At 50.9% G+C, this 13,872-nt stretch overlaps 1 protein-coding gene across 6 annotated transcripts in view; it reads right to left on the bottom strand.

The window, feature by feature from the left end:
- The window catches only part of EVI5L (ecotropic viral integration site 5 like), a 32,351-nt gene extending 18,908 nt beyond the window's left edge, over nt 1–13,443 (bottom strand). For 4 of the 6 annotated variants that reach the window (XM_053910888.1, XM_053910891.2, XM_053910890.1 and 1 more), the window contains exons 1-2: nt 13,242–13,443; nt 126–309 (exon numbers count right to left, since the gene is read on the bottom strand). In XM_053910888.1, coding sequence (XP_053766863.1) covers nt 126–277 — 152 coding nt within the window. In that variant the 5' untranslated portion in view covers nt 278–309; nt 13,242–13,443. The remainder of the gene's footprint in view (nt 1–125; nt 310–13,241) is intronic. The other 2 variants (XM_053910892.1, XM_053910893.1) reach the window with 2 other exon arrangements.
- Nucleotides 13,444–13,872: the final 429 nt, after the last annotated feature.

The raw sequence follows: 13,872 nt of genomic DNA, 5'->3' as shown, positions 1-13,872 counted from the left end.
GGTTAGGAGGATGACATTGTCTCTGGTGGGGGCTATGACTTTGCCCAAGGCCACACTTAGAAACTGCTGTTTGCGGCCCAGGCTGTACCCCGCACCCCCTCGTCCATCTCCAGGCTCCAACTCACCGGTTTTGTTCTTCTAGCTTGGCCAGCAGCTCCAGCTCATCAGGGCTGAGGTTCTCAGAGTCAGAAGTGGGGGAGCAGGTGGGGGCTGACAGGGCTTCCTGGGATGAGGAGTCGGGGCTCAGAGTGGGGCTTGCCATGGTGGGCAGGCTCATCAGCTGCAAGCAGCGCCAGGTCACAGCTCTGTCTGGGGGCCGGAGACACACACATGGTCAGCACCGGGTAGTGTCTCCACCCCATCCTGCCAGCTCTAGGCTGCTGAGCCTGCTGCTCACCCATGAACATTTCCTCACTCTGGGCTCCCACTTCTGGTTTGTACACTTGGTGCACCCCTCGTTCCCACACATCCCAGCCCAGCTGACAGCTGCACCAGCACCTTTTACTTAAGATGCTGGCTACCGGGACTCCTGCCTGTGTCCTCCAGATGCCTGGACAGAGACGTTAGGACAGGGTCCAAGCTGTCATGCTGTCCAAGGGCATTAAGGCCGAGGCTCCAGTCACTCAGGACTCCTGCTGGGGCCTTGAGATATAGCAGCCTTTGCTTTGGTGGCCCTTCCTGACAGCCTTGTTGCCTGTCCCCTACTGTGGCCTGTCCTGGGAGGCCTGTCTCAGCATCTGACCTTCCCTGTCTCATCAACCAAAGTGGCCTGCTGGCACAGTCAGAAGCAGTTATTCTCTACTGTTAATTGTCTGGTGCAGCCAATTGCCAGAAGAGTGGACTCCTCTTGGGCTGGGAAGCCAGGGACACATCAAAGTGCTGGGCACCTATACCCTGGCAGACACGGAGTGAGAGCTATAGGCTCTGACCAGCATCCTGATCTTGGCCTCCCATGTGTCTGGCAGGTGTTAGCCCTGTTCTTCCTGGGGGTGGTCTGGCCCTGCCCTCCTGGGGGGCTCCAAGGACATTGGTCTCTCTCCTTCTGCCAGTTGCCTTCCATGAGAGGCAGCTCGGCACCATTCCTAAAGCTAAGGCTCCAGACTCAGGCAGACCTGTGCCTAAGGCGTGGCACCCCCTCAACCAGCAGTATGGCCTTGAGCCAGGCACTTGGCTTCTCTGAGTCTCCAGTGACCTCACACAGTAACTGTGAGAACTGAGCATGCTACTGCAGGAGACGTGTGAGAACAGTGCCTGATACTTAGTGGTTACTCCACAAACATCAGCCATTGCTATCCATCCTGGGGCCAGGGCTGAGGGCTAGCCAGGGCTCTGGGGCTCTGCTTTGCCAGGGATACCTGCAGGGGTTGGCATTCCCTTGTGGGAGCTTCTAGGGGTCAGGAACTGCTAGGAAAGGGAAGGCCAGTAGGAGCTGGGGATGGTGTTCCTTCTACTCAGCCATGCTGCTTCTGGTGAGCCTAGGTTAGCACAAAGGGTCTAAGAAGATTGGAAACCCCAGGGTCATAGAAGCAGGGAGAAAGTCCTGCTCCCACCCACGACCACTGTGGGAGGCTTCTTATGCCTACCACTTCCCCTGCATGCTCTGTACCAGGAGTCCACCATGTGCCCTTGGACCCCCCTGACCTGGCTCTGATAGCTCAGCCTGCATAGGGGCCCATGCCCAGTCCCTGAAGAGGGAGAAACTGGTCCTCTAGGAGCAGGGGGATAGTGACAGGATGAGACCAGACCCCTTCATACCTGCCTTGCCACCTCAGATCACTAGGCACCTTCCTGCAGCTTGGACTTTGTTCTCAGCCAATACCCAAGAGCTGGCTGGACTTGACACTGGCCACACACTTGATTCTGGCCTCCTTTCCTCATGCTGCCCTGTCACGGTAGGGTGTCATTTGTCTTTCACCTCACGGGGGGGGGGGGGGGGGGCGGGGTCCAGAACGCTCCCTTCCCAGGGTCACTGGTTCTGTCTCTGGCTCCTGAGGGCTCTCCTAGTCTGTGGGGTGCCAAGGGCTCTGGCTTTTGGTGAGTGGTACAAACTCTAGGTGGTGGCTCCTGGCAGGAGCAGAAGACCTTTCCATCTTTCCATCTCATTGCCTAGCCGGCCAGGGACAACCTGTTCCAAAATCAAGCCATTGCACCACCTAGCCAGGAGTTAATAATTCCTAAGAGAGGGACAGTGCGGGCTGCTCCAGGTCCTCCTGTAGAGTCAAAAAAGTTTGTGGACAAGAAGTGCTGATCTGGAAGGATCTCTCTGGGTGGGGAAGGGCTGGAAAGGCCTCATGGGTTTCCCAGCTTCAGGGTTGAGAGATTGGGAGGTGAGGATCAGCACCTAAGAAGCACAGCTGGATTTGGGGCCTCAGAGAAAGAGCTCACATGTGGCGAGGGTCATGACCTGGGACCACTTTCTCCTTGCTGAGACCAGAGGATCCAAGCCTTAGAGCACACTGGCACACCCCCTCCCTAAAGTGCACGAGAGAATGGTTCAGTTCTGAGTTTCTGGTAAAAACAAACAAACAAATAAAAAAAAAACCCAAACCCTCCACGAAAAAACAGGAGCCATCAGCTAAGCAAAGTATGTTCAGTTATTTATCATATAGTAATGTATATTTCATTCAGGATATAAAATTGACTCAATGCACAGGGCTGAAATTTGCAGTCTGACAGGAAGAAACTTCTGATCCCTCAGGAACTTTCTCTTGACCCACCCCCAGACACCCTATAACCACTGCTTTGCCTTAGAAGCCATATTCTGATGGGTGTACACACACCCACACACAATCATACAGGCAGACACACACTCATATACATTCACACATACACACCATCTCACACCCATAGACACCCATGCATTCTTTCTACACCTCGCCGTCCTCCGAATCAAGTAGATTGAGATAGACACTGTTTGCTGCCGTCCTAGCTTTGTGGGTAGTCCCGCCTCCCTCTCCAGAGTGCCATGACTCTTACTGGCACAACCATTTCTTCCCTGGCACTTACTGGGGGCCAGGTGCTGTTCTAGGCATGGGAAATGGAGTTGAACAAGGTGATGAGAACACAACTCCACAGGGCGCTCACCATCCCCTCCTGGCTGGACGGGCACAGAGATGCAGAGATGCAGAGACAGGCGGCTCTCCTCCAGGGCTGAGGGGCTACGCCTCTAAAGTCCACACACAGGACCCCTCTTAGTCTGGGATCCTAGCCTCTCAACATCCCTAACTTCAAAGCCCTTTCCCTCTGCTCTACCTCAGCCACCTGAAGGAGGATCCTGGTTCCTGCAGGGTAGGCCATGGGCCACCTAACTCGGCTCCTGCTGATACTACCATCCACCTCACCCTCATAGGGTTGCCCATGGTTTAGGAAGCTGAGCCAAGAAAGAGGGTGGGAAGAGACTCTGCTTGTGAGCTGGGGGGGACGGACATGAGGGCAAAGTCCAGATGCTGGACATCTCCCCCTCCTTCTTCTCTCTTTCCTTCTCAGGGGCATTGGGACACTGTCAGTCGTGCCTCCTCCTTGAAGTTTTCTCCCATCTAGTTTCCAAGAGGCTAGGCTCTTGACTCTCCTGCTTCTCTGCCCAGGGCTTCTCAGCCTCCCATATGGTGCCTGTTTCTCTGTAGGCTTTGCCTTGGCCCTTGATGCCCTTGGTGATTTCACTCTCATGTCTTTTTTAAAAAAATTTATTTATTGATTATGCTATTACAGTTGTCTCATTCCCCCCTCCCACTCCACTCCATCCTGCATACCCCATCCCTCCCACATTCCCCCCCTATAGTTCATGTCCATGGGTCATACTTATAAGTTCTTTGGCTTCTAAATTTCCTATACTATTCTTACCCTCCCCCTGTCTATTTTCCACCTATCATCTATGCTACTTATTCTCTGTACCTTCCCCCCCGCTCCCCCTCCCACTCCCCTGTTGACAACCCTCCATGTGAGCTCCATTTCTGTGGTTCTGTTCCTGTTCTAGTTGTTTGCTTAGTTTGCTTTTGTTTTTGTTTTAGGTGTGGTTGTTAATAACTGTGAGTTTGCTGTCATTTTTACTGTTCATATTTTTTATCTTCTTTTTCTTAGATAAGTCCCTTTAACATTTCATATAATAAGGGCTTGGTGATGATGAACTCCTTGAACTTGACCTTATCTGAGAAGCACTTTATCTGCCCTTCCATTCTAAATGACAGCTTTGCTGGATACAGTAATCTTGGATGTAGGTCCTTGCCTTTCATGACTTGGAATACTTCTTGCCAGCCCCTTCTTGCCTGTAAGGTCTCTTTGGAGAAATCAGCTGACAGTCTTATGGGAACCCCTTTGTAGGTAACTGTGTCCTTTTCTCTTGCTGCTTCTAAGATTCTCTCCTTCTGTTTCATCTTGGGTAATGTAATTATGATGTGCCTTGGTGTGTTCCTCCTTGGGTCCAGCTTCTTTGGGACTCTCTGAGTTTCCTGGACTTCCTGGAAGTCCATTTCCGTTGCCAGACTGGGGAAGTTCTCCTTCATTATTTGTTCAAATAAGTTTTCAATTTTTTGCTCTTCCTCTTCTCCTTCTGGCACCCCTGTAATTCGGATGTTGGAACGTTTCAAGATGTCCTGGAGGTTCCTAAGCCTCTCCTCATTTTTCTGAATTCTTGTTTCTTCATTCTTTTCTGGTTAGATGTTTCTTTCTTCCTTCTCATCCACACCAGTGATTTGAGTCCCAGTTTCCTTTGCCTCACTATTAGTTCCCTGTACATTTTCCTTTGCTTCTCTTAGCATAGCCTTCATTTTTTCATCTAGTTTTTGATCAAATTCAACCAATTCTGTGAGTTTCTTGATTACCAGTGTTTTGAACTGTGCATCTGATAGGTTGGCTATCTGTTCGCTGCTTAATTGAATTATTTCTGGAGCTTTGAAGTGTTCTGTCATTTGGGCCATTTTTTTTGTCTTGGTGCTTCTGTTAAAGGGGCGGAGCTTTAGGTGTTCCCTGGGGTGGGGTAATGCTGGTTGCTGCCCTGTGACGCTGTACGTGGGGGGGGGGCCAAGAGGGAGCAATGGCGCCTGCTCCACTCTCTGCCAGATTTTAGTCACTCCCTCTGCTACCCACAATCAAATTGGGCCCCTCTGGTGCTGGTTCCCGAGTGGGTGGGCTTGTGCACACTCTAGGCCCCTGTGGGTCTCTCCAACTACCTCTCCTGTGAGGCTGGGAGTTTCTCCTGCTGCTGTCCCAACCCCCATTGCTGTTTTCACTTGGAGGTTTGAGGCTTTATTTCGCTGCGCTGGAGCTACCCCGCTGTTCTTCCTGGTTTATCTATGTGCTAATGTGGGGCCGCGGGGTGCTACCCGCAGCTCTGCCTGCCGCATTCTCCACCACTCTGAGTCCGGTCCTCTCGGTTTATCTGTGCACGAATGTGGGGCCGCAGGCTCCACCAGTCTCCGTCTTGCCACCGCAACGTGAGTCCTCTCCGACCCGGCTGCCCGTCTCCGCCCCTCCTACCGGTCTGGACAAATGTTTATTTTTTATCTACTTGGTGTCGGACATCCTTGCTGTTCGATTTTCTGTCAGTTTTGGTTGTGCGAGGAGGCACAGTGTGTCTACCTACGCCGCCATCTTGGTTGCACTCTCATGTCTTAAATGACCAAATATATATCAGAGATTATGACACCTCTGTCCTCAGCTTTCCCTTTCTCCTGAGCACCAGCCAAGATCACCCACTGGCTCTCGAACATCTCTATCAGACCCCTGGCCAGGGCAGGAATCACCATTGTCTAGGTTCCTGCTGAAGCTGGTACAACCTAAGAGTCAAGAAATATTTGAGGAATTGAACCAACCTGCCCACCCACCAATATTTATTGGGTGCCTGCCAGGCGTTAGGTACCAGGCTGAGGACTAAAGGCTAGTGGGCAGAGAGACAACCCCTGCTCACCCAGAGCATACATGGGAAGAGACCAACAAATGGTCATCCAAACTTTCGACTACGATTAGACAAGTACTCGGAATAAAAGAAGGCAGAGTGGAAAACAGTCTGGTGTTTCCTCAAAAAGTTCGATCAAGTTACCACATGACCTAGCAATTCTACTCCTAGGTGTCTACCCAAGAGAATGGAAGACACACATCCACACGAAAATTTGTACACGACTGTTCACAGCAGCATTATTCACAAGAGGCAACAAGTGGAAACAACCCAAATGTCCATAGATGGATGAACGGATACACAAAATGGGGTCCATCCATATAATAGAATATTATTCAGGCATTAATAAGGAAGCTCTGATATGTTCTACAACATGCAAGAACCTTGAAGACATGATTCACAGTGAAAGAAGCCAGACACAAAAGACCACAAATGACATGATTCCATCTACATGAAATGCCCAGAAGCTTGGGGGCGGGGCAGTGGGAGGAATGGGGGAGAAACTGCTAATGGGATTTCTTTTTGGGGTAATGAAGTGTTCTGGAATTAGTGATGGTGGTTGCACAACTTTGTGGATATACTAAGAACCACTGAAGTGTTCACTTTAAAAGGGTGAGTTTTATGTTATGTGAATTATATATATCTCAGTTAAGAGAAGGTAAGGGATGGGGCAGGCTGGCAGAGGAAGCTGGTACAGAAGCAGTGGGGAAGTGTGGCTGCAACTCCAGAAGTGAAAGTGACTACACAGTTCTGCAGCGGCCAGAACCCCACAGGGCCTTGTGGGAGAAGGCAGAAACCCTACTGGGCTTGCATTTTAGGAAAACCCTCCTTGCCCCCAGTGGGGAGACTTTCCTCCAAGTTACCTCTCTCCTGACTAAAGCCAGCCCCTCCTCCTGCCACAGGTGGCCCTTCCTGAGCCCATGATGCTGCCATCTATTGGCCCAGGCTAGCCTTGGCACCCTCCTGATGCTTGCTCCAAACCCTTTGGCCACTCCCTACTATGACATGGAGCTCAAACATTTTTGCACTGTGCACACAGCCCTGCCAGCCTCACCTCCTCGTTCCTCTACACTCAGCCCATCTGGAGCACCTCCTTCTTCCCACCTGTCTTTGCACATGCTATTGTCTCTGCTTGGAAAGGCATTCTTCAAGACTTGGTTTGAGGTTTTTTTTCTGTGAAATCTTTCCTGTCAGCACCCTGCTGCCAGTATCCTGGCTTACTTCTCTCTCTCTCTCTCTCTGAAAATACCTATCCCCTACACCCCAGCCCAAGACATATTCTCTGGCAGTTATATACTTCTGCACATGCCTGCCTGCTCTACTGAGTCATGAACATTCTTAGTGCAAGGGTCTGTTTTTTAAATTTTCTACTCCAAGACTATAATGCAGCATCTGGCATTTAGTTAGGTGCTCAATAAACGTCTGCTAAATAAATGAAGACAAAAATTTCTGTGCTGCTCCGCCAGGTGATCAAGGTCAACATCGACAGTAGTAAGTCATGTTGAGAGCATGTGTCCTTGATAGGATGAGAAGGGCACTTCACCCCTGTGTCTTTCTCCCCAAAACACATCACTCCAATTTAACTATGAGAAAAATGTGTGACAAATACAGAATTTTAGAAAGTTCCTGACCAGTCCTCCTCAAAACTGTCAAGGTCATCAAAAACAAGGAAAGTCTGAGAAACTGTTCCAGCCAAGAGGAGCCTAAGCAGTTGGATGATGAAATGTCACGTGGAATTCAGGATGGGGTCCTGGAACAGAAAAAGGATATTAGGGAAAAACTAAGGAGATATAAATAAAGTGTGGGCTGTAGTTAATGATAATATATCTATGTTGGCCCATATTATAATAAAGGTACTAGACTAACCTGGGATGTTATTGGTTGTGGGGTCTGCAGGAACTCTGTACTGTCTTCTCAGTTTTTCTGTAAATCTAAAACCGTTCTAAAAAATAAAGTCTATTTTAAACATAAAAAAGTGATTCTACATCAGTGTAGACAGAAAAGTAGAGAATAGTTCTAACATAATGAAAGGTGTTACCTTGAGCAGAAGGTCACTCAGAGGGTCCCTCAGCTAGGCTATAGGGGATGAAAAATTCAAACTTGGATTTCTGACTCATGGGTTCGCCCTGCAATGATCCGCTGTGCTGCCAGTCTCTCTGCCTTCTTTTACTTTAGAAATAATATATGTGAGGCACTGAGTGTAGTGGACAGGGAGAGCGTGTAAGAGCCATCTTTCAGAGTTTGGTATTTTCAGAGGCAAGAATAAAGGCCCTAAAGTTTCCTTTAATTCTGGCTCCTTCGTCCCTTTCCCCTGGCTTCTGATCCTCCACCTCTAATGATTATGGGGACACAGAATCATTTCTGAATCTGAAGCCTCAAAAGATGCCAGCTGACCCTATTTGCCCAGCAGACCACCATAGCCCTGCCTGGCTCCAACTCTGGGGAAAATGGCCTGGTATCTCAGGTAATTTTTTTTTTGTCAATGAGTAGGCAACTGATGGGCCAGCTGCCCCTGGGGTAATAAGGACAGCCGTTAGAATTCAGAGGTCACTACCTGCCCTCTTGTCTCCAGTTCTAGCTGCTCCTTCATGTTACCCTGGATGTTTCCACATCCATGTATCATGGCTGTGTATATGGCTAACTGATCCCAGACCTCCTGGCTTCCTGTGAGAACTTCAGAGCCAGTTGCCAGGGTTCAAATCCTTCCTCTACCACTTTCTATCTGTGATCTTGGATACGATGTACTTTGCCTCAGTTTCTTCATCTGGAAACAGATCTAATAATAGCAACTATTTCACAGGTTTTAAAAATTAAAAAAAAATTGATTTGAGAGTGAGAGAAACATCACTTTGTTGTTCCATTTTTTTTATGCATTTACTGGTTGATTCTTATATGTGCCCTGACGGAAGATCAAACCCGCAACCTTGGAGTATTGGGGTGATGCTCTAACCAACCTAGCTACCTGGCCAGGGCTACTTCACAGGTATTGTTGGAATACCTAAGCAAAAATCAGTGAAGTGATTGAGACAGGAGCTGGCCCATGATGTTTATTCCTGCTGGGGAGAAAGTTCCATGAGAACAGGGTCTGTCCAGCCTATTACTGGATCAAGGCATCTACTGTGCTGTCAGGCACCCAATGTTTGTGAATCAATAAACAAACCTCCCCTCCTCAGTAGGCCTAGGCCCTATGTGGTGACTGTGTTTAAACATTAAACTCAGTAAAACTATAATAATTGTTGTTGATAATAGTTGTAACAGCAGCAAATACCATTAGGCTAAAATCTGAGGAGGGGACCATTACAACCTGTGGAGTCCCTTCTGACCTAAAAAAAGAAAAAAAAAATGTATTTACTACTCTGTATTGTCACCAGCTTACTTTCTGTCCCCAAAATAGATTCATTCCTAGCAAATCTCTCATTTTCTTAACATCTAGGGTCCCTGAGAATAACAAAGGAAAAAATGTAAAGCATTCATAAGCCTTCCAGGGACAGATGAATAAAAGAAGCACCATCTTGCGAAGGTTCTCGGCTCTTCAAGGCCAAAATGGTATTCCTGCTACAAAGGCTCACTGGTGTGGTGAGGAGGGGGATCTGCCCTCCCTTTGGAAACTCTCCAAGGCTGACGGATGGACCTCTTTCTGCAGAAGAGCTCCAGGCCCTTTTTCAAAAGCAAATGAGTAGAGAAGACTCAGCTTCTAAAACCAACCGAGTATTTACTGAGCATCTCCTATGTGCCCTAGATTCAACTGTGAGCAGCTATGCGCCCTGCCCTTGTGGGGTTCACCGGCTGTTGTGAGAAACACACACCAATAAAACAATCTCACCAACACATCCAGTGCACTGAGAAGTGATAGAGAAGCGTAGTGAGTCAATCTCTTCCTAGCTCCGGTGAGTTAATTCTTCTAACTAACCCCCTTCCTTCCACTGTCTCCATTTGGCTCCTAGAGTATGTGTACTGCAGAATGACCTGGTTGGTGGGGTTTGTTGCCTTTCTGAGTTCTGCCAACTATGGATCGCTATGACCAGGGAGTGTCCTGGTGTGTGCCCTGTGAATTGCCTTTGAAACATGAAGGCTTATGGGATGAGGCTCACCAAAGAGGCACGCTTCCCTGAATTTACCAAGCTTGCTCCTGCTTGCTGGGCCTCTGTCCAAGCACTCTGACTGCCTGGAACAATCCATATATCATCCCTGCTCCACCTTCCCTGACACCCCAGAAATGCACACGGCCCTTTCCTGTGCTCCCACAGCAGCATGCCATACATAATTCTGTCTCGTGCTTCCACACAGGAGGATGTGATGGTAAAGGCATGGTGCCAGAATCTTAGTACCTCCAGGTTGTCTGGAGGATTAAATGAGATACTATGCAAATAGTTCCTGGCATAGGGCCTAGCATGTGGCATGGGCCCGATCAGTGTGCACTACTGTTGCCAGCTCATTTCACCACATAGAGAAGGTCCTTAGATGTAGAGCAGGTACCACCTTTGACATTCTTTCAGACCCCGGAATCTAACTCGATTCCCAGTGTGGGGCTTCCCCAAGAACAATCAGCATCTATATTTTGCACAAGGAAGTTGAGATCACCTTCCCACTTGGCCCCTGCACCCATCAAAGCACATACACAAAGACACAGACCTGTACTCCAGTCTAGGGTGAAAGTACATCACTATTGTTCATAAGCCCTCCTGGGGAGCCTTCTTGTATTTTCCGGAGGAGTTCACAGTCTCTCCTGGGGAGCCCTCTGACCCCACTGCCCCCACAGAAGGTCCCACCCTGGGGAGGCTGTGGGTTGTGTTTCTTGTTGCCTCATGACCTTTAACAGTCTTCATCTACTTTCTCCCTTCAGCAAGTGGGCAGAACAAACTTCTCCCTACCCAGCATCAGAGGTCCATTGTGGGTGGTGGTGGAGGTGGGAATGGGCACTGCCAGCAAGCAGGCTCCCTACTGCCCTCTGTCTCCCAACACAATAGACCATCTCTCATCCCTGATTCAAGCTGGCTTCCTGTGGGGCAGCTTGGCCACAGAGAGACAATCATTATCCAGTGATGTATCAGCTAAGTACAACCAGGGTACAGGATGGCTAGTGATCCTGTTAACACTCTTAGATGGGCGAGCACCCTCCTGGATTCCATTGACTCCTTCTACACTGTGCCCAGGGGATATTCAAAGCCACATCCTAACCTCATTGGCTCCCCTGCAGTACAAACTAGTGTTCTAAGAATTTATCCACCCCCCCCCGCCATTTTCCAGACGGAGAAGTTGAGGCCCTAAGCCAAGATGTGCTTTTTTCCAGGCAATCCAGAATCCACTAGTGAATATCTACAAAGAAGCCTGGTCTTGTTTACCTAGGACTTGCTAGGGATGCTTGTAGGAGTCCAGACAGGCAATGCTGAGACTGGACTGATCTGGAATCCATATAGGGGGACCTGGGGCTCCTTACTCCCTGCAGTCTGGCCATGCCAGCTTGCCAGTTCTGTTATCTGCTCTCTTCTTTTATCTCACCTCATTCACGACCAGCAGTCAACAGCAGAAGCTCAAGGGAACCCACAGGTTGGACCCAAGGGTGAGGTTGGTGGGGTGGCAGGACAGGCAGGAAGAGTTAATACAACCCCAAAAGATACTTGGACACAGGTCCTCTAGCTCCATCACTGACCACCTGAGGGAAAAACCAGCCTACGTTTTCCCTTTTGAAAATAATCCTTAACAAAGAGCTGTCTGCCTCTGGCAGGCCCGAACCCAGCCCCACAGGGTCCCAAATGCCAGGAGAGGAGGAAGCTGTTTTATTTTGGCATAACATACGGGTTGTGGGTGAAAGAACTCACATGGACTGTCAGGGGCTGCCCCTGGACAGCAGCACTGGCCCTGTCATCTGAGGCTAGTAGGCATGATGGGGTCAGCATGCTGGTCCTACCAGTCTGGGCAGACTTCAGGCCCAGGGACCGGAGCAGTCTGAACTCCCCCTCCCTGCCAGGGGTGGAATAAATCAGTGGGGCAGGCAAGGACTCTTTTAGGCAGGCACTTCGGTGTAGGAGAGAGTATTTTTCCCTTGTAAGAAGGGCAAAGCGGGAAGAGATGCATAAAGGGGAAGAGGCCTGCAGTAGGTGTTCACAGGGTACTGGGAGATTCTGGGTCACCCCACTACCTCCAGGTCCCAGTGGGGGTGCCGGCTCAGGGAGGTTGCTGTGGCTGGGCAGACTGGCTGCCTGGGGCAGGGCAGCCAGAGTGTCTGAGTCTCAGCTAGAGCTGGGAACGCTGTGGCCTCTAGGAGGACCTGGGAAGTTAAGGTCCAAGAAGGGGTGTTGAGGAGCCCTGTGTGAGTGAGTGTGTGTGTGTGCTTCCAACTGCCTGGTCTGTGTTGGAGGTCCTGAGTTTCTCTGTGTATGTTGGGGGTCCATGTGTTTGATTGTGTGTATATATGTGTACATGTGCATGTCAGGGGCTCCTGAATGTCTGTGGTGGGTGCCAGGATGCCTGTTAGTATGTTTTTTTTGGGGGGGGGGATAGTGGTGGTTCATGAGTATCTCTCTGTGCGATAACTGTGTGTGTGTGTGAGCTATGTGAGGCTCTCAGAAAGACGTGTGTCTCTGGGTGGGGAGGGGGGCTCATAACAATTGGGAGGTAGTGCTGACCAAGAGGTGAGTGTGGACTTCCAGGAAGCAGGGATCAAGATGAGTCAGGGTCAGGTGTGTGTGTGTGTGTGCGTGGAGCTACTGGAGTGTGCTGGGAGGACCCCAGGAATGATTTTCAGGGGCACTGAGGTGAGGCCTGTGGACAGGAATCCTGATTTATAGAGGCTAGGCGGGGGTCCTGTGGGGTCAGAAGGGAGGGACAGGGAGGGCCCTGAGGCTGGTATCCTTGGGGGTAGGGGCAGGTGTAGGCCGATAGGATGGGAAGTGAGAGGGACGGGGTGGCAAGGGTTCTGCAGATGGGAGGGATCCTAAGGGATCAGAAGGGGTGGTGTTGTCCTGGGCCTTTGGGGGCAGGTCTGCGGAATGGGGGCTGGGGGAGATCCTGAAGAGTCCCGGGAGGGGTCCTGAGGGTCAGTAAAGAAGGTGGACGAAGGTCCTTGGTCTGAGGGGACTTCCCAGGAGGGACGGGTGGGGGTGGGGAGACTTTCGGGAGGGTCCTGGGAAGGGCCCTGAGAAGTCGGGAGGCGTCAGGAACGAGGGTGGGCGGAGGTCAGACGGCCTGAGGCTGACGGCCAGGGTCCGTGCTGCGATGCAGAGGGCTCCCAGGGCGGTTTCCTGGGCGAAGCGGCCCGACTCCCGGTCTTGCCCAGCCCCCCGTGGGCCACAGCCCGGGGTCACCGGCCTGAGAAGGCACCCAGGAGGCCCGGCCCACTCCACCTCCCTACCTGCGTAGAGCGCGCCGCCATCGTCGTGCCGAACCTCACAGTCCCGGGCCGCGCCGCCGGATCCCCGCCGAGCCGCTAGCACCGCAGCACCGGCCCGGCCCCCTCAGCCGCCCCCCGGGACCGCTGGGGCCGACGGCTCAGCCGCTGCCATTTCACCGGCTGACAGAAGCCTCTGCCCCGCCTCCGAGGCCCAGTCCGCCAATTCACCGCCCCTAGTTACCGTGGCTCCACCCACAAGGCAGGAGTGACGGGTTGTTTGGCCATTCCGTGGCCATTCCGTGAACAGTATTCTGGCTACGGCCAGAAGGTTGCTTCCTCCGAAGAGAAAAGCGAATTGAAATTAGGAAAGCAGTGAAGGACGGGTACTTTTTCCTATCGGAATATAGAATCCTGTTGATCAACACCCGGAGAGGCCAATAAGGAGGAAAGAGGGGTGTGTGCCTGAGAGAAGGCTGCGGCCTTGAGGAACGCCAGACTGAGGCAGTAAGCTTTTGGCACTAAGCCCCGCCCAGAGTCGGGCTCTCTGCCCAATAACGAGACGTCCTGAGATGTTCATTATCATCTGCCCCTCAAACCAAGCCATGACAACTGTTGGGGGGCGTCTATAAAGAAGATTGACAACTGAAGGAGG

This window comes from Desmodus rotundus, chromosome 9 (genome assembly GCF_022682495.2).
Source record: "Desmodus rotundus isolate HL8 chromosome 9, HLdesRot8A.1, whole genome shotgun sequence".
Classification (NCBI taxonomy): domain Eukaryota; kingdom Metazoa; phylum Chordata; class Mammalia; order Chiroptera; family Phyllostomidae; genus Desmodus; species Desmodus rotundus.
The sequence above is the reverse complement of the archived record's forward strand: the minus strand, read 5'-3'. Positions and strand labels throughout refer to the sequence as shown.